The 23,280-nt window shown below is 52.2% G+C and overlaps 1 protein-coding gene across 3 annotated transcripts in view; it reads left to right on the forward strand.

The window, feature by feature from the left end:
- Window positions 1-559: 559 nt before the first annotated feature.
- Window positions 560-23,280, forward strand: part of SDK2 (sidekick cell adhesion molecule 2) — a 260,397-nt gene continuing 237,676 nt past the window's right edge. For all 3 annotated transcript variants that reach the window (XM_061176964.1, XM_061176966.1, XM_061176965.1), the window contains exon 1: window positions 560-911. In XM_061176964.1, coding sequence (XP_061032947.1) covers window positions 848-911 — 64 coding nt within the window. In that variant the 5' untranslated portion in view covers window positions 560-847. The remainder of the gene's footprint in view (window positions 912-23,280) is intronic.

Genomic DNA, 23,280 nt, shown 5'->3' on the forward strand with positions numbered 1-23,280 from the left:
CCGGCGACAAGCCCGGGTCGCCGAGCCCAGCAGACGTCCCCGCCGCCCCGCAGCCGGAGCGGACATGGGCTCGCGGGGCGGCGCGCCGGGCCGCGGGACCCGCAAAGTTTGCTAGCCCGCTGGGCGCGGAGCCGAGGGCGCGCACGGGCCCGGCGTCCCCAGGAGGGACCGAGAGTCCTCGGATTAGGCGCCGGGGCGGTGGAGCCGAGAGAGGTGGTTCGGCCCCGCCAGATGCCGCCTGCAAAGTTAGAGAGAAGAAAACTTCAGCTCCAGGGAGATTCGGACCGCTATGCTCACCGCGCCTCCCGAACCCGGCGCCTCTGAAAGAAGCCCCGCACCCGCGTCTGCCGCCGCGCTCGCCTCCCGCGCGGCCCCGGGGGCCCGGCGCCCGGATCGGCGGTGACTGCGTCCGCGCGGAGCACCCAACCAGGGGGCGGGCAGGGGGCGGGGAAGGGGCGGGCAACGTGGCCACGGGAGGAAGTTTCCTGAAGTTGTCGCTTTATTCCGGAGCCCGGCCCGCGACCCGGTCAGATCAGTGAGGCCGCCCTGCCCGGGAGAAGAAGTCGGAGTTGGGCTGCTAAGCGGAGAGGCGCCCCGAGACCGAGAGCGGCTTCATCCTCCTCCTCTTTGCTCGCCGCTCGCCTTCCCGGAGCGCCGCGGGGATTGGACTCGTACTAAAGAAGAGGAGGAAGGGTTGGGGTCGCCAGCGCCTCCCCTCCCCGGCGGATACCGCTCCGGGCCGGAGCCGCGTAGACAGCCTCCCGGGACGTAGCCACGGGGTACCGGACCTCACCAGGATTATAAAACTGTACGGAAGACCAACCCCCCGAAGAAAAGGCTGGTTGCCATGTGGGGACTACTGATCTGGACTCTGCTGGCCCTGCACCAGATCCGCGCGGCCGGAGCCCAAGGTACAGTGCCACCGCCAGTGGGGCTGGGGAAGGGGCGCGGGAGGGGCGCGGGGAGGGGCGCGGGAGCTCGCTGGCCTCACGGTCGCCTCCGGGACCCCAGGCTTGGCCTGGGCAGAGCCCTCTCCCGGGAGTTTCAGGCCCCTTTCCCCGAGTTTGGGGGCTCTCTTTGGGGGGCTGGAGCGGTCTTGCTGAGACTTGTGGCTTCCGAATAAGGGAAGGTGGGGGTCCGTGCAGGGAGGCGTCGCTCGTGGAGGCTAAGAGGAGTCGGGGGGGGTCTCTACCCCCCCACCCGGGCTGTGAGTGCCCTCGGGCTGGTGTGGGAGGGGCGCGCCATTCCGTGCCGGGCTCAGCGCCCGGCTGCACCCAGCTCCTCAGGCCGGGCTTCTGGGTCCCCGCTCGGTGTCCGCGAGGAAGGGCAAGGCCCTGCCGGGCACGCGCTGGCCGCCCCGGGGCGAGGCAGTGGGGCGGGAGCGCGGCGGGAAGGAGCCGGAGTAGAGCGCTGGGTTCCTGGATGGTCGCCCCGGGAGGGCAGTCTCGGGGCCTGGCCAAGTCTCGGAGCCCGCGCCTGGCTGCCTGGCCGGCCGCCAGGGCTGGGGTGCTTCGCGGTGCTCGCCGGAGGCGAGGTCTGAGGGTCTGAGGCCCTCTCCTCTCGCGCCCGCCCCCAGACGCACTCAGCGTCCCGCCTTTGCCTCCAGCTCCACTGGCCGCTCAAGTGCCTGCAGCCGCCGCTCTGACCTGTAGCTGCCTGGAGCAGCCTCAGGGTGGAGAAGGGCTGGTGGGTTTGGGGTGGGAGTGTTGGGAAGGAGGAGGAGGCGTGATCGATCCGCCCTGCCCCCCTCCAGAGGGCGGATGCCCAGACAGACCGCCAGTCCTCGAGCAGGTCCCAGCGGGGGAGGGCGGCTGCACCCGTGCCTCCTTGCCTTTGGTTTTCGCAGATCCAGACAGCAGTGCCAGCGGTGTCCGAGCGGCGCCTGCTGGGGGCGGCGGGAGACGAAGCCTGGACTGAGCTCCAGGACTCCCAGGGCTTGGCCTTCCTTCTTCCAGGCTCGGGAGGGGGCCTGGACCCACCCAGGGGGCGCCGGTCTGCGGAGGCTGCAACCTCGAAAGGGCCCCACCCCATCTCTGGAGTCCCGGAGTCGCAGGGAAGAAGGGACTCCAGTGAGCCCAGCATCAGGCAGCCCAGAGAGGCAAGATCAAACAGATAAAAATAATCAACTCTCACTCACAGGGTGGAGGGAAGGATTTTACAACATAATTTGCGTTAAAGCACTTAGAAATTTTGTAACGGGGCCCTGTACATGTAAGGTAATAAAAGTTATTATTTTTATGATCATCATAAAATCTTCTAGCAGGCAGGGACTTCAGAGGTCATCTTATTCTAGTAGCCGTTTAACAGATGGGAAAACTGAGGTCTAGGGGCATTAGGTGACTTGGCGAAGGCTGCTGGGTGATCTGGGGGCAGGAGTCTGGACTGGGACCAGGTGAGTTCTAAGCCCCTCTCTCCCTGGAACCAGGACCATCTGCAGCTGGGGTGGGCTTGCTGGGACGAGGCCCTTCTTCTAAGGGTCCAGGGGGAATGGGAGGCTGGCAGAATAGAACAGGTTAGTCCTGGGGCACCTCACAGATTTGTTCTGAGATGTCCATGGGGTTACTAGCTGAAAGCCAGGGGGCTGGGAGGACTCTGAGGGGTGTCCGTCTCTATCTGGATGCTTCTGACTTAATCACTGCACAGACTCCAGTAACCCCACGATTTCCCTGGGCAGGCGGCTCGTTCTTGTCCCATCCAAAACCAGGCTTGTAAGGAGTCCCCAGGGCACCTGAAGGTCCTTCCTTCTGGGTGGGCAAGTCGTTTCCACGTCCCACTTCCACACCTGTCCCATCCACCTAAGTCCAAGATTCCGCGCGTCCGTCCTGCTGAAGTTCAGGCCAGGCCACCTCATGTCCTTGTGCTTACAGCGGAAGGGGCTCGCCCTGTCAGAAGTGGCGAAGGTCTCTTTGATTGATTCCCTCTCTCTCCCGCTTCTCTTGTTTGCTGCCGGCTTGAGTGTGGCTGCCCAGGTTCCCTGCTGCTCCGTTTGTGTTCTCTGGCTCCGAGAGAGTGTTTTCCAGCATCCATCGGGTACTCTCCCTCCATTTGTCTCCAGGGCGGCAAACCATGCCGAGGATTATGGGAACTTGGTCTCGGCCCAGGTCTGGGGGCACTGCTGCGTTGTGTGTCGGGGGAACAGGGTCAAGCATGGGGTTCCAGGGGGTTGCTTCTCCTCTGCTTTGGGGTTAGAGAGTGGAGTCTCTCCTTTGCTTTTTTCTCCTTTTGCTTTGCTTTTGAGTTTGAGGCCATGCCATTAACCCTTTGGGCTGGTTAGAGCCACTGGCGCTGTGTGTCACTTCTGAGCCCACGAGCCCCATTCTCTAATCGTGATACAGAGCGAGGGACCAAGCCGTCTTCCTGTCTTGGGACAAACCTCACATTGGCTGCTGGATTTATCTAGACTTAACCTAGTTTTTTTCAGGTGCAGAACCTGGGCAACACTACCTGTTTATACTGAAAGCTACCATTTGATCGTTGCCCCCGAAATGTGATGTCACGTGATTCCCACTCTTTCCCCAAACTCAGCGCAGGGGTGTTGTAAAAAGAGCAGAGTACGTATGAGGACACCAGGTAATCAGGGGGTGCCTAGCAAGTGCCTGGCACATAGAAGGTGCTCAATAAAGGGTAATTGTGATTATTGTTGTTATTATGATTGTTTGTACACTATTAGCCAGGGGACCATGAGTTCCTGGCCACCCACTGAAAAGGCCTTGAATGCCTTTTCCTCACCCAAGACCCTTCTCTGACTTCCTTCTGTGGCCGCATCACCATGACCCAAAGGGGCCCTCCAGCGGTCCCGATCCAGACTCCCAGGCACTCGGATTGGAGGGTGTCTGCATTTTAATAAGCACCTCGCAAGATGTTTCACGTGCCTCAAAGCTTGATCACTGCTGGTGGACATCTCTCAGAGGCCGGGAGGCTGGAAGGAGGGCGGCAGAGCCCAGCCAGCTGGTCCAGAAGCTTCTTTCAAGTGAACGGTGCCTGGGGGAGGAACAGAGGGGAGTCTGAGCTGAGGGAACCAGGCAGTGGGAAAACCCTGAACGGGGATTGGGAAGCCCGGCCCCGGAGGATCCCGAAGGCCTCAAAGGGAGAAAGTTTACTGCTGGGAGGTAATCACAATAAAAGCCAAACAGCACTCAAGGGAGTGGGATGAAAGTTTAATTACATGCTGTGGCTAAGCTATTATTATTAATTACTGACAGCAAAAAATAACTTATTGATCAGGGCTTCATACTCATTACCACAAGGCCGACTGGCGTGCTTGCCTGCGGCTCAGCTGGTATGTGTCAAGAGCCCCCGCCCCACGCGAGGGTGGCCCTGGGGGTGTCCCTGTCCCCTACCTCCCCTTCTCCCAGGGCCAGAGAGGTGGCTCTGGGCCCCGCACACCCCTCGCCCTCGCCCTGTGCACCCCTGGGCTTCAGCTGGGCAGTCTGGAACATTCTGGCTGTGGATTGATGAGTGACACCGTTTGGTGCTTGTATTGGCCGCAGAAGATCACCCCTGCCTGGGGCGGACAGACTCAGGACCCCCCGCCCAGAGACCAAATCATGCTGGCAGCCTGATACCTGCCTCAGAAACTCTCCCTTTCGTGCATTTGTTCGGCAAATATTTATCGACCGCCTCTCCTTTATGTCCTCTGCTGGAAGGCCAAAGTAGGGGCCAGGAACCTTGTTCCATCAGGGAAGGGAGGCTGGGAAAGAGGCCAAGTCCTTTACAGCAGTTTTCTGTTTAAACAGTGCCTGAACGGCCGACTTTAAAATAGTGTGTTAAACTGCATATTGGTATGCACTGCATCTTGTACCACAGGACACAATTGGGCTGTAAGCTAAACGGTAATAGAGAATGAGCTTGTTCTCTGTCCTGAGGACTAACGTGATCAGTACATTTGACTTGAAAGAAACATGAAAAATCATCTAGTGCTGTCCCCTGCCTACAAGCCTGGGGCAAGTGGCCATGTGGTCTCTGCTTGCATACCCCTGGCGATGGGGGACTCACTACCTTACAAAACAGGCTGGTTGTTAGACAGTCGTGCTTTATGTTGCTGAAGCTCCCTGTGGCTGGTTATCCTAGGATTTGGCTGTGGGTGAAGGAGTCCTCTGATTGGCTGGAACCTCGCCCTCCCTGCCCTCTGACTCCTGGCCCCTCAGGGAGTCAGGAAACTGAGTTGGAATTGATGCAGGGTGTTAGGGTGCTGCCTGCGGGATTTCCACCCTGGCCCCGCCTGGAGCACGTTGCCGCAGACAGCCCTGGAGCTGCCTGAAGCGGTGGGAATTAGTCATCATAAATTTGGGGCCTTGGGATGCCAATAGCAACAAATGGGCCAGCAGCAGCCCCAACTGCCTGTAATGGAAAGGAAAACAAGCCGGGTTGCTGAGACATCCCCGCTACCAACCCCACCACTCTTCGTCCTCCCACCCACTCCTGTCCTCCGGGGACAGAAGGCGGGGCCATTGAGCAATGCTGAGCCAGGGACCCACCGGGACTGCTCAGGGTCCTGGAGGGAGGGGAGGGAGGGGCTGCACAGCTTGTCTCATCAGACTCCCCGAGCCAGGTGTCTGGTCCAGAAAGCCCCTCTCCGAGCCCCGGGAGCCCCACTGAGGCCCCTCTCCTGCCGATACTGGAGGTGCCAACATGGCAATGGTGATGGCTTCCAGCCTGGTCCTGGCCTTCCTCTGTCACTGAGCCACCCGGAGCTGAGGCCCAGTTTCCTCATCTGTAAAATGAGGAAACGGAGTTAAAAATAAGTCTTGTTATCTACCTCGTAGGATTTTTTTTTTTTGTTAATGTTAAGTGAGATTATCTCCATCACTTTAAAAATGCCCTTAGTAAGTGTTAAGTGCTTATAATGTGTGGGCCACCAGGTATAAGGATGTCATAACCCACACCCCTCGCTCCCCACACACATCCTCCTCTCCAGCCTCACCTTCGCTCACTGCTGTCCACCGCACTGACCGCCCTTGTGTTCCTAGACTTCACCACTGTGCTCTGGCCTCTGAACTGGCGCTGGAGGGTCCTGTGGTCCCTGCAGCCGTGCCCACTCCTCCCAGATGTCTGCACAGCTCAGTCCTTATTTAATCGGGCCTTTCCTCTGATGTCCCTGATCCGTCCCTAAACACCCTGTAACGTGGCATCTCCAAGCACCCACCCCTGAGCCTGCTTTCCTCTCTCCACAGCCCTCAGCTCTATCTGACATATATTGGCTTGTTTATTGCTGGTCTCTGTCATGTGGGCGGGGCTTTATATTATCCCCTGCTGTATCCCCAGCTGCTAGGAGAGTGCCTGGCAGATAGAAGGAGCTCAACAAGTATGAATTAGTGAACAAAGAATACATCAATGAATGCGTGAATGAATGAACACTTAACTACGGCATAAAAGCCCTCTGTCATCTGGTCTCTACCTGCTTCTCCAGCCGCTCACCCACTCTCACGGGCCCCTCTGCACATCACCTACGCCCCGTGCCGTGGAGCCCCCACTGCAATGAACAGCCAAGCCCCTCAGGGATGGGAGCCCTGCCCTCCAGCCTGGGCTTCCGTGGAATAGTGTTTATTTTTTTTAACTTTTTATTTTACATTGGAGTATAGTTGATTAACAATGTTGTGTTAGTTTCAGGTGTACAGCGAAGTGATTCAGTTCTACATATACATGTATCGATTCTTTTTCAAATTCTTTTCCCATTTAGGTTGTTACATATTGATAATATTGAGTAGAGTTCCCTGTGCTATATAGTAGATCCTTGCTGGTTATCCATTTTAAATATAGCAGTGTGTACATGTCAATCCAGAATAGCGTTTCTACTGAGCCAGGAGCCCTTGCTCAGACTTTCTCGCCCCTGTTCCCAGCTTTTCCCACCTCTGGCCCGGCAGGGGAAGCTGCCTCTAGCGGTATGGCCTCTGAGTTGGGTCCTTGCTGAATCTCTATCAGCTGAGCTCCATCTTTCGATGGGGAGGAAATTGGGAGGACTGGTAGGGGGCTTAGGTAATGCCCATCCAGGCATGGAGGCACCTTTTGAAATACATGAGAGGGGAAGACATGCATTTACAATTAAATACTCTAGCCTGGCTCAATTCCCCTGGCAGCCCATTGGCCAGAGCTGATCACGTGGTCCACCCAGTGGTCCTTCCCAGGCAAGGGAGCTGGGAAGTGCGGTCTTCTGTGTGCTGGAAAAAGAGCATCTCGACGCGCACTGGTGATGTCGAGCATTCCTAATAACTGCAGAGATGATACTGTGGTCTCCAGAAGAGCATTTCATACAGAGAATCACTTTACCCAAGACAGGGCCATCCCTAAAGCATACCCCTGTCTGTGCTCTTACTTTCCTGCCTTTTGAGGTTTTTTTTTTTCCTTAAGCTGTCGAGAAGTGGCATGTAGAGGGGCCAGTGCCTTGGAACTGGGCCAACCTGGGTTCAAGCTCTGTCAGTTTGGGTTCATCTCTGCCACTTTGCATTCCATCACTTATATGCTCAAGCCCCGTTGGCTTGTTTGTAATACAAGGAGAAGTAAATGAGATGACACAGGCAGAGCACTCGGTATGGAGCCTGGCATATCAGAAGCACTTAATAAGCTAATGTAACTATATTTGTGCTTCGGTATTTGCCCCACCAAAGGGTCTTAAGATTGGATCTCAGGTTGCATTTTGTTTCCAGATTTTTCCCCCCGGTATCTTTTCTCCATATTTCCCCCGTATCTTCCTCTTGCTTCAGTTTCTTTTGCTTCTTCCCCAGTGTAGAATGATTTGGCCTCCTCTCCCCATCCTAGGGATCTAAAGAGGGGAAGCCAGCTCACAACTGTCACCCAGTTCTTTGTGACAAGTGCATTACAGTCGTTACCCGCCTCTGACCTCCTTCACCTCCAACGTGTGGGTAACCTGAGGCTCAGAGCTATTGCCTGCCCAAGGCCCCACAGCTAGGAAGTCAGGATTTGTACAATAGCCAGGTCATGGAAGCAACGTAAATGTCCATCGACAGACAAATGGGTAAGGAAGGTGTGGTACGTATATACAGTGGAATATTACTCAGCCATAAAAAGGAATGAAACTGGGTCATTTGTAGAGACGTGGATGGACCTAGAGATGTCATACAGAGTGAAGTAAGTCAGAAAGAGAAAAACAAATATCATATATTAACACATACATGTGGAATCTAGAAAAATGGTACAGATGAACTGGTTTACAGAGCAGAACTAGAGATACAGATGTAGAGAACAAACGTATGGACACCAAGGGGGGAAGGGAGGGGGGTGGGATGAATTGGGAGATTGGGATTGACATATATACACTAATATGTATAAAATAGATAACTAATGAGAACCTGCTCTATAGCACAGGGAACACTACTTCACTTTGCTGTACAGTAGAAACTAACACAATATTGTAAAACAACTGTACCCCAATAATAAAAAAAAAGAAGTCAGGATTTGAACCCAGGGCTCTATGGGGCATCTTTCCACTGCCCTGGGCTGCCCTGCACCTGCACGACATCCTTCACTGATATCTTGCCAATGAGAGATGCCCAGCCTGTTGTGCTGTGAGGCCCAGCAGCGAGAGTGGAGTTTGGAAGTCGCCCTGGGAATTCCTCCTTCTCCTCCTGACCCTCCTGGTTCTTGCCTCTGCCCCAGTTGTGTCCTCAGTGGGCCTTAAGCTGGCAGAACATGAGCGGTCAGGAGGGGAACCCCTTCCTCCCTTGCCTCCTCTCCTGCTTTCCCCTGTCCCCTCCCTGGAGCTGTCTGGGGAGTCTCCCTAGGGTCACCTGGGGCGTTCATGACTGGCTGGCCAGTGACCGACCTCCAGAGAGTCTTCTAAGCTGAATGGGGTGGAGAAAAGCAGCAATTAAACTTTGATGCCATTTAGGAAGCTATTAGTGACCCAGAGGGGTGATGAAATTTTGATGATGTGCTAATCCTGAAAGGAGAAAATATTATTGGCCGTAATGCAGCCCATTCAGTGAGTTCGGCTTCTGGGGTGGACACGGTGACTCTCCAGGGCCTGCTGGAGCCCGGGCCCGGGCCCCCCACACCTGGACTCCTCCACGGGGGTGCAAACGTGCAAATGGGGAGGGAGGTGTGTAGTCTAAAGTCTGAGCAATGGCACCTGCACGACTGCCTTGTCCCATATCATGTGAGCCGGGTCTGAATCTGGTACAGATGCCCCATTCCTTGCTTTGAACTATGAGGGCCAATCCAGAGTGTGCCATCAGAGGGTCCAGGTGGGACAGAACAGGCCTCTAAGGGGCCTGAAACATACACGACTCCCTGAATTCATTTACCCATCATTTACTGCTTGGATGACCTTAGATCAGTTACATAGCCTATCTGTGCCACGGTTTTTCCATCTGTAAAATGGAGATAGCAGTTGTCCTTACCTCACAGGGTTGTGACAAGATTTAATGAGATATGCTAAGCTCTTAGGACAGAGCTCAGTGTCTAGCAAACACTGAGTAAGTGTTCATCATTGTCATTAGTGTCATCTTGGTGTCAGCAAAGCAAGGTCAGCTTTGGGCCTACAATTTGTCATGCGCTCTGTCCCCAAATGCCGCTGCTCTCTTTCTCTTTCACAGACCTGCCAGTAGCATCTAAACTTCCATTATTAGGGATTTATTTATTTGGTTGAGACATTCCCTGCCTCCAACTTAAAATGCAAATACGTCACTGAGAACCCACATATTAAGCTATTATCAGCTGTTCAGGCCTTGAGGTGAATGTTTTTACTGGATGCTTTCCTAAAAACTCAAATTTCTGAGGGTAGCGTTCACAGACATCTCATGTTTCTCTTCACCCCAACCTATGAAGGATTTTGGCCAGAAGGTGTTGTTATTAACCTTGTTAGCATTGAAGTTCAGAAACATGAAGAAACTTGCCAGGGTCCCTTGACTTGTAAGAAAGAGACAATGAGGGCAGGTCAGCTGCCTCTTAGGTCATTGCTTTTGATCTGGTCAAGGTATCCACATTCAGTAAAGGCTGACCATGCTGCTTGGGAATTTGGGAGCTGTCTCATTGGACCACAGGCTCTACCCCAGCTTGGGTGGGTGCAGGGGTAGGGCACGGGCTGTAGGCTGGAATGGCCTCTCCTCTCTGTAAAGAACTCAGAACCCTTTCAAGATGCCCCGTCTGCTCTCCCACAGGGTCTTAGCGGTAGGATCTGAACGCTGAGACCTCTTGCATCTCCCCCTCCCCACCCCACTGATAGGCCTTTACCCTCATGGCTTCCCCCACTGGGTACCACCGCCAAGCCCTCCCCAGTCTGGCCCTGTGCACGGCTGCCATCTCACCTCTCCCTTCCCCCACTCTCACCCTCCACCATGCTCACTGCCCACCCCCACAAGCCATCAGCGCCTTTCCCTCCTGCCTGCCCTCTGCACCCCATCTTCCCATCCTCCCCTGGGTCCCATGGCTGGAACGCATCCTCCCAGATGCCTCCGAGCCGTCGGGATGCCAGTGGTCTAGATGTCTCCTTTGGCACTTGGCCTTGTTGATTCTGAATTATCTTTTCGTGTGTGTGACTGATTTCTTTAATTACAAACTCCTTGAGTTTAGATAATAACCCTTCATCAACAAGGAGAGAGGTATTAGACATAAATTATTGTTCGCCATTAATGAAGTTAACCCTTTAAAGCAGGGTGCTGTAGGGTAATGCTAACATCAGAGAGAAGGTAATAGGCCTGTGGGCCTCAGAGGCCACAACCCATTCTCACTGGGTCCCTCTTGGCCCCCATGTCCTCCGTGGGAAAAGGTGGGTGCATAAGTACAGCATTTCCAAGCGCTTCCGTGAAGGGCTCTAGCAGTGGAGGAGGTGGACATGTGCCCTGGGAGATCTGACCATGCAGCCTGAAGCTGCCCGCCATCCTCACAACCTTTTCCTTTTTAATATTTTACTTTTTAAATGCGTGAAATTTTGCATTCCGTTCCACAGTCTCCCTGAGTTCTATTTTAACACACAAAGGAGATTTTAAAGCCCATTGATGTTGCTGGAAGATGTGGTATGTCTGCCCCCTGGCTTCCTGAACCCCCGGGATAGAGGGCAAAACTTGGCTTTGAAAAATTTGAATGAGGTGATCTCTTGGGTCACATCATCTGTAAGATTCTAAGATGCTTTACACATATATATTTCAAGCATTTGTATTTAAATGTTTCTGTAACGTTTTATCTACATATCCACTTCCTAAAGTAGTTGTGTCCCAAATGTAATCGACCCCGGGCCACCCTAACCTTCTGCCGGAGTGGTCTGGTGCCTTCTAGGTCCCTAGAAGCCCCTGCTGCTTGGATGCTTGGTGTTTGCTGGGTATTCCCTTAGCTTCCATACCGTTAGGGGGCCTGTCTCCTGGTCTCTCCCTGGGCCCTCCCTCCTTCCCCTTTTAATTTGCACTGGACAAGCCACCAGATGCATCAGATATCATCAACTCTACCACTGTAGCTGTGACTGAAAAAGAGCTGGGGGCAGGGCACTGAATGAGGGCCTGAAGACTCTCCCTAGTAAGAGGTGCTGGGCTCCATAATAACTGTGCCCACCGCCCAGGGGTCTTTCTCACTGACATGCATAGGTGGCTTCCAGGAGAGCCGAGGTGACCAGAAGCCCATCCTCCAGCAAAGCAGGGCCTTAGTGTAATCTGCATCCCAGCAGCAGCTCCACGCCCGGCCCTTGCAGCACTAACTAAATGTTCCAGGTCAACTTCAGCCACCCCCTCCCGAATCCTCTGGAAGCTCTTGGGCTCCTGGAAGCAAAGCCCAGCACATCCATACCCTCCCAGGCTCCCCTGGGGCAGCCAGCCTTCCCCATCACGGCTGTTTGTCCCTCTCCTGCCCTGAGACAGTGCCCAGCGCTCACGCCTTCTTGCTCGGTCAACCTTGAAGTCTCCCCACTCGAGCGGATGCTCACTGACTTTGCACAGCTCCCGGCAGGCTCGGCCCAGTGGCCCTTGACCTCCCAGTTTGGAACCCCATCTCCCTGCCCTGGTGGAGCGGCTGTAGGCAGGGGGTGGGCGGGTCGGCGGGCAGGCCATCGAGGGGCCGGAGCTGCCCAGGAGGCCTGGGGGGAGTTCCTCATTCGCTCTGCCCCAAGCTCATTACCGGGCTGTGCATCACTGGGTGAAAAATGGTTGTCGTCAGGGCGGTAATAAATACGCTGCTGTCAGGGTTGATGTGATTGCGCTAATGAAGAGAAATCAGCCAGGGCGAGAGGAGGTGCTTCTGGCTGCGGCTCCGGGGGAGCTGCAGAACTCTGTCCACTGCCCATTCTCCCTGCCCCAGGAAGACAGAGGCCAGGGCGTCAGGGAGAAGGAGAGAGGTGTTGGCATTTAACCGCTTTCTCCCGAGGCCTTAGCGGCTGAAGAGCCTAGAAGATGCCGGAAGCCTTCAGGAAAAAGGAACATTGTTTGGCCCCAGGGAGCGAGGGAGGGTGTGATGAGGGGGCCCCAGCCTCAGCCTGGGCCCTGGGCAGAGGCAGTGGGGATCTGCTGGGTGAACCGCTGTGCTTTTGATGGTTCAGCCTCCCTCACAGAGCCCTGGCTGAGAGCGGCCGCAGGAAGGCATGGGGAGAAACACAGGCCCATTGTCTGCGCCCCCCTGCCTGCCACGTCGCCTGCAATGTTAGGACCCATTGTCTCTCCAGGAACTTGGAATGTCCAGCCCCGGGGTGCGGGGAGCAGGCCTCTGACTACAGCTTCTCTTGTGCCTCTGCTGTGTGAGAGCTCTGGGGCCCTGGACCCGCTGAGCCCAGCCTAAGCGTCCGAGCCGCAGCAAAGGCATGCCTCTGAGATGCTGACACACAGCTGGGGGCAAGGGAGCAGCCCCTTCGTCGTGCTAGGCCTTGGGACACCCGGGGACTGAAGAGAGGCCGAACGAAGGAGGGGTACCCTTGCATCTGCAGCCTCAGGAGCACATTCTTGGAGCCCAGATGTAACCTGCCTCGTTATGGGAAGTGAGAAGGTGGCCCGGAGCGGTGGGGCTCACACCTGAACCTGCATCGGATCCCCTGAAGGGCTCGCTAGGATGCAGATTCCTGGGCCCTGCCCCCAGAGCATCTGATCTGGGGGCGGGGCCCAGGAGTGTGAGTGTCTAAACAGGTTCCCAGGTGATGTGCTGCCACTGGTCCGGGGGCCACACTTTGAGAAGAATGAGCCGAGAGGTTTGAGAATCCGAGGTGCCACACTGGTGGCCATGCTGAGCCACTTCTGCTGCGATGGGCTCTGCCCGCTCCCCGCTGCAGAGGACGGTGGTGAAGCTCCGTTAGCAGGACCCGTGAAATACGTGTTGCACGTGGGAAGCGGGACCACCTCCCCTTCCTTCTTCTTTTCTCATCATCAGAAGCTCTTGCTCCCAAAGTCCTTCCTTAAAAGAGAAAGAAAAAAAAACCCCAGCCCAGAGGCCTCCTTCCTGGGAAGGGAAGGGCAGGGGGTGACGTCCTCACCGGCTGAAACAGGTTTTGCTAGAAGCGCCAAGGTAACCCTAATGCGTCCGTGGATAACAAAACCTCTCTTTGCTCTTTGAGCGCTTTCTCAGCACCTACTGGGTGCCAAGCACAGGGCCTGGGCTCCAGCACAGGTTAAGGCAGGTCCTGCCTCTCAAATTGTGCATGGTCAAGTGTGGGCATCAAGCATGTGGTCAGTAATAGAGGACAGTGTGAAGGACGCTAGTGCAGGTGGGAACCAGGTGATGGGGGGTGCAGAGGGGTAACCTGAGAATCCTGCCCCAGCGGAGGCTTCCTGGAGGAGGTGACCTTGAAGCTGAGGGCTTCTAGGATGGGAGGGGCCCCCAACATCCTTAGGGAACATTGGGGGCTTTGTTTTTGTTTTGACATAATAAACTGTACCTATTTAAAGGGTACAACTTGATTTTTCTTGACACACGTATAACACCGTAAATCATCACCAAAATCTTGATGACACTCATCACCACCAAAAGTTTTCTTGTGCCCTTGGTCACCCCTCTCTGGCTGGTGTATAGATCTTTTTCTTTTCCTTCTTTTTTTTTCAATGGATATCCAGTTGTTCTAGCCTCGTTTTTTGAAAACTTTCTTTTCACCACTGAATTATCTCTTCACCTTTGTTGAAAATCAGTTGTCCCTATAGGTGTGGGTCTACTTCTGGACACCGTTGTGCTTCATTTATCTATTTGTCTGTCTTTATTCCGATAGCACATTGTCTTGGCTACTGTTGCTTTGTAATAAGCCTTGAAAGCAGGTAGTGTTAGTTCTCTGACTTTGTTCTTTTTCAGAGTTGTTTTGGCTATTCTAGGTCCTTTCCATTGCCATGTGCATTTTATATTTTTCTTTATATTACATATGAATTTTAGAATCAGATTTTTAGAAATCCTGCTGGGGGGGCTTCCCTGGTGGTACAGTGGTTAAGAATCCGCCTGCCAACGCAGGGGACACGGGTTCGAGCCCTGGTCTGGGAAGATCCCACATGCCGCAGAGCAACTAAGCCCGTGCGCCACAACTACTGAGCCTGTGCTCTAGAGCCCGTGCTCCGCAACAAAAGAAGCCACCGCAATGAGAAGCCCACGCAACGGAGAGTAGCCCCCGCTCGCCACAACTAGAGAAAGCCTGCGCACAGCAACAAAGACCCAATGCAGCCAAAAATAAATAAATAAAATGAATAAACTTATTAAAAAAAAAAAAAGAATCAGCCACAGGTGTGGATTTGGAAGAGGGGCCAGCCTCTCACATTTCCTCCCATAAGCCCCAGGGTCTCCTGGGGTGTATGGGCTTGAATAGCCCTTTATAGGGTTGAGAGTCAGCTCTTAGAGCCCCCTGCCCAGACGTTCAGCCTAGGCTCCCCTCTGCTACCCCAGCTCTCAGCCCCAGACACACAAGGCAGCTTATCTCCCAGACAATTAGCTTTTGGAGTCAGGGCGTGATAACAAGAGGTCCCACAGACCGAGCCTTTGCCGCGAACCAGACACGGATTGTCTGGTCCTCTCGACAAGCCTGTGAGGAAGCATACTTTCCCCATTGTATGGATTAAGGAACTGAGGGTTCACCCCGTGCCCACCGTGCTCCTGACCCACCTGCCAAGGACTCTGCCAGCCTGTCACAGCCTCTGCCCATGACTTTGTGTTCATTTCCCCCAAGAGCAACCCCTGCCCCTGGGGACCCCAGGCACCAGCCCTCTCCAGCAACCTGGGATCTCCAGGCCTGTTTCCACATGGAACAGGGCACTGGAGCACCCCAGACCTCAACTCATATGGAAGGAGGCATCGCTGAAAACATGCAGTCGGGATGTACAGTCACCATTGCCATCATCCTGTATTTGGTTGAACCTAAGACGTCACTTGTAAGACACATCATTTTATGTGCCGCTGAGAAAGAAAAAATGCGGCCATTTCATCTGCAGTAAGATGCATTCTGACTACAGAGATGTAAAAATGCATTTGGAATCCCTGAAATTGGATAACAGCCATGATTTATATAATGCTGCCCTACCCCCTGCCAGGTTGCGTTCTGAGGGTCCTACGTGTATTAACGCATTTAACCCTCACAGCAAGCCCCTTCGTTGGGATTCGACCATCCTCTCAACCACAAAACAGGCCAATAGAATCGATTCAGAAAATTTAAGATGCTCATCTTGGTGGTGCTCACGGATTGGCCCACATCGTGGAGATTCCCCTGGGATCCTGGGCCCCAGCCAGCACTCAACTCTGTCAATTGGGCCCAGGAAGGCCACAGTGGAGAAGGGCTGCAGGGTTAAGAGGCCACCCCAGTGGACTGAATGCTGCCCTCTGCAAACTCATGTGTGCATCAGAAAACTCTGGGGACCCACGATGGGCCAGGTTCCCCAGGCTCAGACCCCTGGGTTTGCCTCCAGGGCTCTAGAACACTCTCCCCTCCCCCATCACCATCTTCCTGGCACATGCTGGGCCTGATGAAGTCTCTCCCCGTCCTGCCCCGGGCTCCGCATTCCTCCCGAAGCTCCGCCTGCTGCCAACACCTGTCTCCTGGGGGACAGTGGCCCCAGAGGAATGAATGTCTGGCTTCGGTTCCTCCCCAGGCCTCCCCTCTGAGCTGGGACTTCCAGGCCGGGCCAGAGCTTCTGAATCAACTCCTCTTGGCTCTCTCACCCCCTGTGGCCAATCCCGAAAGCCCAGTGGAGGGCTCGGCTCTAATTACACGAATCCCTGAGATAGGCTGGCACAGCTGAGCACCCTGCATCCGCCCAGCCCTTGGGTGTTGGGTGGTGTTGCTGGTGGTTTCCATGGAGAGGCCGAGGCCCAGAAGACAGCTGGCCTCGCTCCACCCCTCCCCAGCCTTGGCCAACCCATTAGTCTGTTCTAGGCCCCCCCTGAGGCACCATTCTGGGGTGTTCCCTCCCCGGCCCTCAGAAGGTCCTTCCTCATGCCTTGACTGTCCAGAAGTTTCCATGTGTGGAGGTGTGGGCCAGCACTGGCCTGCCCATTGGACGCAGTTCTGCCCAGCTCAGTGATGCTCGTTGACCACGCCAGTGGGACACCTCCGAAAGAGGGTCCAGCTCCAGCAAGACCTCTAACCCACTGGCAGGACCTGCAAAATAATCTGCAGGGCCCTGTGCAAAATGAAAACGCAGGCCTCTTGATAATTATTAAGAATTTCAAGATGGTGACAGCAAAACATTAAACTAAGAACAGGACCCCTGAGCGTGGGTCCCGGCCCCTGAGGCCAGCCCCGCCCACTGGTGAGACCCTTCAGGGATTCCCCTCCCCTCTCCTGGCCTTCATTTCCTGGTCTGTAAAAGCAGAGAGTTGACCCATCCAGGATCCTGTTTTCCTCCTGCCGTCGTCCCTGGGCCCCCCCTACCTGTCCTTGGGCTGAGAAGGCAAGGCGCTCTCCTGTCTCAGGCTCTCGGGGTAAGAGAAGAGGAGGCAGAAGGGTGAGCAAGGGTAGACACTTCTCCATGAAGTTCGCCAGTTTTGTCCAGTGAATCGTCTGGATCACTGTGAGCAGGAGAATGGAGGGGAAGGATCTGGAATTCAGCCCCGTGTCTGGGGGGCCTGCTTGTCTGGTCCTGTCTGGAATGCACTGCCTGTCTCCTCATCCCATGAGAAGCCGTGTACAAAACGCCTCTGTCTTCGAAGCCAGAGCATACCTCGGCTGGGATCCGGGCCCTGCTGCTTGCTAGCTGTAGGACCTCAGTAAGATACCCTCCCAGCCTCCATTATCCCATCTGTCGAATGGGGCAGCAATATGCATTGCTCAGAAAATGTTAATCCTCCTGTATCCGGATTCCTCCTTCCCTGTGACTGGCTGACTCTTTGAGGGAAATCAGGAAGATCCTTCAGCAACATTGGATAGATTCTCCTTCTACAGTCGGCGGTGGCGTGGAGCATCTGGCACACAGTAGATGCTCAGTAAATACTGGTGACTATTCACAGCAGTACCGCTACCACCATTGTTACGGTTGTGTCTTCCCCAGGTTCAGCCAGGTGAATTCGGGGCTTTGGGATGCACCCGTGCTTTGAGTGGCTGAGAGCGGTGCTTGCAGCATCAGCACCACTCAGGGTTTGCTAGAAATGCAGACTCTCGGGCTCAGCCCCACAGCTGATGAATCAGAATCTGCATTTGAAGATCCTTAGGTGATGTGTATGTACATTAAAGTTTGGGAAACACTGGAGTTCGTTTGCTGCTGTTGCTATCTTAAGATATATTTTAAGAGGGCAGAGGCCTTCCTAAAATACGTGCTGTCGGTGCCGTCAGCTTTCATGGAGTGGTTTGGAGGGGCTGGTGGTTGCCTAAACCCGGTCTGTTGAATCCCAGTTCTCTTTGCTGAGGACAGCCCTCTTCCCAGCCCCAGCCCCGACTGGGAGGAGGGAGTGTGGGACCTGAGCTGTCCCCCCTATTCCTCCTCCTGGAAAAACAACCCAGAGGCCCTGCTTTGTTAATGGTCTCTCTGCAGTGCCATCTTTGATTCAGGAACATGAAAAGGAATCACCCCTTTAAATAAACAAAATGGAAAATTCTCCAGGGGACAAGCACAGGAGCGCACTTGTGAGAACTCATCACTTATTTAAGTGCAGTTCCCCAAACAGTGTGGATCCATTAAATATCAGGGAAAAGCACAGAGCAGCCCAGCCGGACCCACAGGCAGGAGGGAGCTGAGTGTGTCGGGGGGTCTGAGAGGGGGTGGGGTGCAGTGGAGTTGACCCGATGGGGTCCGAGTCCCCAAGGCGGCGTTAGGCTAGATCTGTGATACCCTCCCTGCCCATCCCACTTTTGCAAAGAGGGAACTGAACTAGGTTGGGGTGCAGTCTCAGTTCCCCAGTCTCTCTTCCCATTCAAGCTCTGGGGGGCCTGGAGGGGGATGGGAAGGCCTCCTCCCTCCCACTCAGGGCTCTGGACCGAGTGCGATATTCCCTACTTCTTTTTTTTTTTTATTTTTTTTATTTTTGGCTGTGTTGGGTCTTCGTTTCTGTGCGAGGGCTTTCTCCAGTTGCGGCAAGCGGGGGCCACTCTTCATCGCGGTGCGCGGGCCTCTCACTATCGCGGCCTCTCTTGTTGTGGAGCACAGGCTCCAGACACGCAGGCTCAGTAGTTGTGGCTCACGGGCCTAGTTGCTCCGCGGCATGTGGGATCTTCCCAGACGAGGGCTCGAACCCGTGTCCCCTGCATTGGCAGGCAGATTCTCAACCACTGCGCCACCAGGGAAGCCCTTCCCTACTTCTTGACTCAACCAACTAAGGTCATGGATAAGAGCTAGCACCCTGGGGCCAGACTGCCTCTGTGGCTGTGGACAAGCAACCTAGCCTCTCTGAACCTCAGTTTCCCCATCTGTAAGTTGGGGATGGTAGTACTTGCTTCTTGAGAATTAAACATTATTATGTCTTAGAAGAGCTTCTGCCATATAGTTAACCCTACATGAGTATTTGTTAAATAAGTTGAAATAGGAAGCAGTAATCCAGTGGGGGAGAGATGCCTTCCCCTGGGGAATCAGGAAGGACTTTGTCTTTCACCAGAAATTTGGGAAGATGTCAGCCATTATTTCTTCAAATATTTTTTCTGCCCCATTCTCTCTTTCCTCTCCTTCTGGAACTTTACTGTCACCTATATCAGATGTGTTGATATTGCCCCACAGGTCCCTGAGGCTCTGTTAACTTTTTAAAGTTTTTTCTCTGTGTTCTTCAGATTAAATAGTTTCTATAGGTATATTTTCAAGTTCACTATTTCCTCTGTTTTCTCCATTCTGTGGTTAAGCCCATCTACTGAATTTCAAAATTTCACATACTTTAGTTTTCAGTTCTAAAATTTCCATATGGCTATATAGATTATATGTATTTTTTCTAGCTTGCTAAAGATGTATTGTCTTTTCTTTCATTAAGAGCATACTGTCATTTATCTCATTGAGTATAGTTATAAGAGCTACTTTACAGTCGGTGCCAGCTAACTGCAGCATCTTCATTTCAGGGTCATTCTCCATTGGTTGTCTTTAACCTTGGGAATATTTCATATTTTCCTGGTTTGTTGTATGTGGAGTAACTTTGGAATGTATCCTGGGCATTGTGATTGGTATGTTATGGAGAACCTGAATTCTGTTATATTTCTTCAAAGAGTGTTGATTTTATTTCTGTTTTAATGGGAATTCACTTAGTTGAATCAAACTGCAAATGCTGTCTCTTGGAACAGTTAGCTCAAATCTCAGTTCAGTTCTTTTATCTTCAGCTGGGTTACTTCCAGTCTGCCCTGAGCTTGCATGGTTAGAGGGTCAGCCAGAGATTTGGGCAGACACTAGATACAGAATTTGGTGTTTCTCCCTTTGGCTCTCTCCTTTCCAGTATTCACCCCTCACTTTTCCAGTGGCTGTGGTTGCCCCATATTCTCTACTTCTTCAGGCCAGAAAGACTCTGAGTTTTCTACTGGAGTTTTATTATTATTATTATTATTATTACTATTATTATGTTAAAGTTCACATGACATAAAATTAACCATTTTAAAGTGAACAATCAGTATTCACTTTAGTACATTCATAATGTTGTACAGCCACCACTTCTATCTAGTTTCAAAAGATTTTCATCACCCCGAAAGGGAATGATGAAAACCACCAATCTGCAATCCGTATCTATAGATCTCCTTATTCCAGATATTTCATATAAACGAAACCATACCATATGTGACCTTTTGTGTCTGGCTTCTTTCATGGGGCGTGACGTTTTTGAGGTTCATCCATGTTGTAGCATGTCTCAGTACTTTGTTCTTTTTTTATGTCTGAATAATATTCCACTGCATGTATGTTCCACAATTTGTTTATCCATTCATTTGTGTGTTTTTTTAGTTAATTAATTTATTTTTTGGCTGCATTGGGTCTTCGTTGCTGTGCGCGGGCTTTCTCTAGTTGCAGTGAGCAGGGGCTACTCTTCATTGCGGTGTGTGGGCTTCTCATTGCAGTGGCTTCTCTTTGTTGTGGAGCATGGGCTCTAGGTGCACAGGCTTCAGTAGTTGTGGCACACGGGCTCAGTAGTTGTGGCTCGTGGGCTCTAGAGCGCAGTCTCAGTAGTTGTGGCGCACGGGCTTAGTTGCTCCGCGGCCTGTGGGATCTTCCCAGACCAGGGCTCGAACCCATGTCCCCTGAATTGGCAGGCGGATTCTTAATGACTGCACTACCAGGGAAGTCCCATATCCATTCATTTGTTGATGGACACGTGGGCCCTTTCCACCTTTTGGCTGTTGTGACTAGTGCTTCTGTGAACATGTGTGTATCTGCATTTGTTTGGGTATCTGTTCTCGGTTCTTTGGGGTGTATACCTAGGAGTGGAATTGCTGAATCATATGGTAATTCTGTGCTTCACTTTTTCAGGAACTGACACACTGTTTTCCACAGTTCCTGAACCATTTTACATTCTCACCAGTAATGTACAAGAGTTCCAATTTCTTCACATCTTCACCAACAATTATCTTTGAATTAATTAATTCACTTGTTTAATTCATTTGTTAAATTATGGCTGTCTTAGTGAAGTGGCACCTCATTGTGGCTTTGATTTTGCATTTCCCTAATGAGTAACAATGACGACCATCTTTTTACCTGCTTGTTGGCCATTTGTATATCTTCTCTGGAGAAATTTCTCTTCAAGTCCTTTGTTCATTTTTTTAATCATGTTGCTCATCTTTTTGTTGTTGCGTGGTAAGAGTTCTTTATATATTCTGGACACTAGACCGTCGTCAGATATATGGGTTGCAAATATTTTCTCCCATTCTGTAGATTGCATTTCCACTTTCTTGATAATGCCCTTTGATGCACAAAAGATTTTAATTTTGATGAAGTCCACCTTAACTATTTTTTCCTTTGGTGTCATATCTGAGAATCCATTGCTAAATCCAAAGTCATGAAGATTTAACTCTGTGTTTTTTTCCTAAGAGTTTTATGGTTTTGTTCTTATATTTAGGTCATTGATCCATTTTGTGTTAATTATTATAGGTGGTATGATGTAGGGGTTCATCTTCATTTTTTTGCATATGAAGATCCAGTTGTCCTGGCAGCATTTGTTGAAGAGACAATTTTTCCCCATTGAGTGTTCTTGACAGGCTTGTCAAAAATCAGTGGGCCATAGATATATGGGTCTAATTCTTGCCTCTCAGTTGTATTCCATTGGTCTCTGTGTCTGTCCTTCTGGTGGTACCACACTGTTTTGATGACTGTAGCTTTGTTCTGTTGAGAGATTAGCTCTCTGTGCTGTGCTGACTTCAGCCAGCCCTCAAGTTAAAAGCCATATGGAATAAAGAAGATGTGGTGTATATATATGCAATGGAATATTACTCAGCCATTAAAAAGAATGAAATAATGCCATTTGCAGCAACATGGATTGACCTAGAGACTATCATACTAAGCAAAGTAAGTCAGAAAGAGAAAGACAAATACCATATTATATCGCTTATATGTGGAATCTAAAATATGACACAAATGAACATATCTGTGAAACAAAAACAGACTTACAGACATAGAGAACAGACTTGTGGTTGCCGAGGGGGAGGGAGGTGGGGAAGGGAAGGACTGGGAGTTTGGGGTTAGCAGATGCAAACTACTAGATATAGGATGGATAAACAACAAGGCCCTACTGTATAGCACAGGGAACTATATTCAATATCCTGTGATAGACCGTAAGAGAAAAGAATATATATATGGATAACTGAGTCACTTTGCTGTCCAGCAGAAATTAAACACACCATTGTAAATCAACTAAACTTCAATAAAATTTAAAAATAAAAATAAAACAGCAACAGCAGCAAAGCCACAAAAAGCGGTGGGGAGCCATATAAAACAGGAAACTCACCTTGTGCCATGGGCTTCTTCAAGTCCTCTCCAGAAGCTGCCTGCTTTGGTTCACTCTCCAGTGCCTTCAGGTTGTTGCTTTCTTTGTACTCTGTCCAGAGTTTGTGGGCCGTTAACTGGGGGTTGCTTGCTCTGGCAGGAGTTTACTGGGCTGAGCCAGAAGCAGAATCTCCTCTTGACTCTCCCCTTCCTCCTGCCATTGCTTTCCTTGGCTTTAAGTGAGAATGTTTTTAGTGAGGATAGCAGAAGTGATGGGATGGGAAGTTCCCTGCCCAGGTACTTTCCCTGCAGAAGACTTCTTGCTTGGCCCATGTTCCCCTGAACCACGAATACGGCGGTGCGGGGAGGAGGATGCTTTCCTCCTGTATCATTCCTGGGCTCTAAGTGGATGGAGATTCCAGAGAGAAATGCCCTTGTGTTCATAGGACAGAGCTGAAGTGTCCTCCTTTTTTCACTCTTTTCCTCCTTTTTTTTTTTCACTTCTCAGTACTGTGCTGGGCACATGGTAGGCTTCCAGTAGCTCCTCATTGAAAAATAAAGTGGTTGTGACTAGCAAAGGCAGAGGAGTGATGTTTCCTTCTGGCTCTGCTGTCCTCCAGGGTTGGCCAATTGCTGCCCCCCAGGAAGATCCTGTTTGGGCAAATTACACAAGAATCAACACAGACATTGAGCCCTCCCTTTCCACAGGGAGAGGCAAATTGGCATGAATGGCCATTTATACCCCAAGCCAGAAGCAACACTTTAAATGTTGCTGGGCCAAGGCAGGGGGCCTAATTAAGAGGGACATTCCTAAGTATCAGAACTGTGTCATTTGCAGACTAATGAACGGGTCTTGCCTAGAAAATTACCGTTTTCCTTACTTGCAGGTGAGGAAACCTGCTTATTGGATCAAGGTCTCTCTGGTTTGCCTTGGATTAAATTAACCACCCCCGGTTCCTTAATGGGCTTTCCCCTCTGACCCACTACATTCCACGGGCCTCCCTGGCCTCCTGGCAGCCTGGGCTCTGTCTGGTGGTGAACTCATCCGAGAGCAGCTTGCCCTGGTTATGACTTGTTTTACTTT

The sequence above is a fragment of the Eubalaena glacialis genome, chromosome 19, assembly GCF_028564815.1.
Source record: "Eubalaena glacialis isolate mEubGla1 chromosome 19, mEubGla1.1.hap2.+ XY, whole genome shotgun sequence".
NCBI lineage: Eukaryota > Metazoa > Chordata > Mammalia > Artiodactyla > Balaenidae > Eubalaena > Eubalaena glacialis.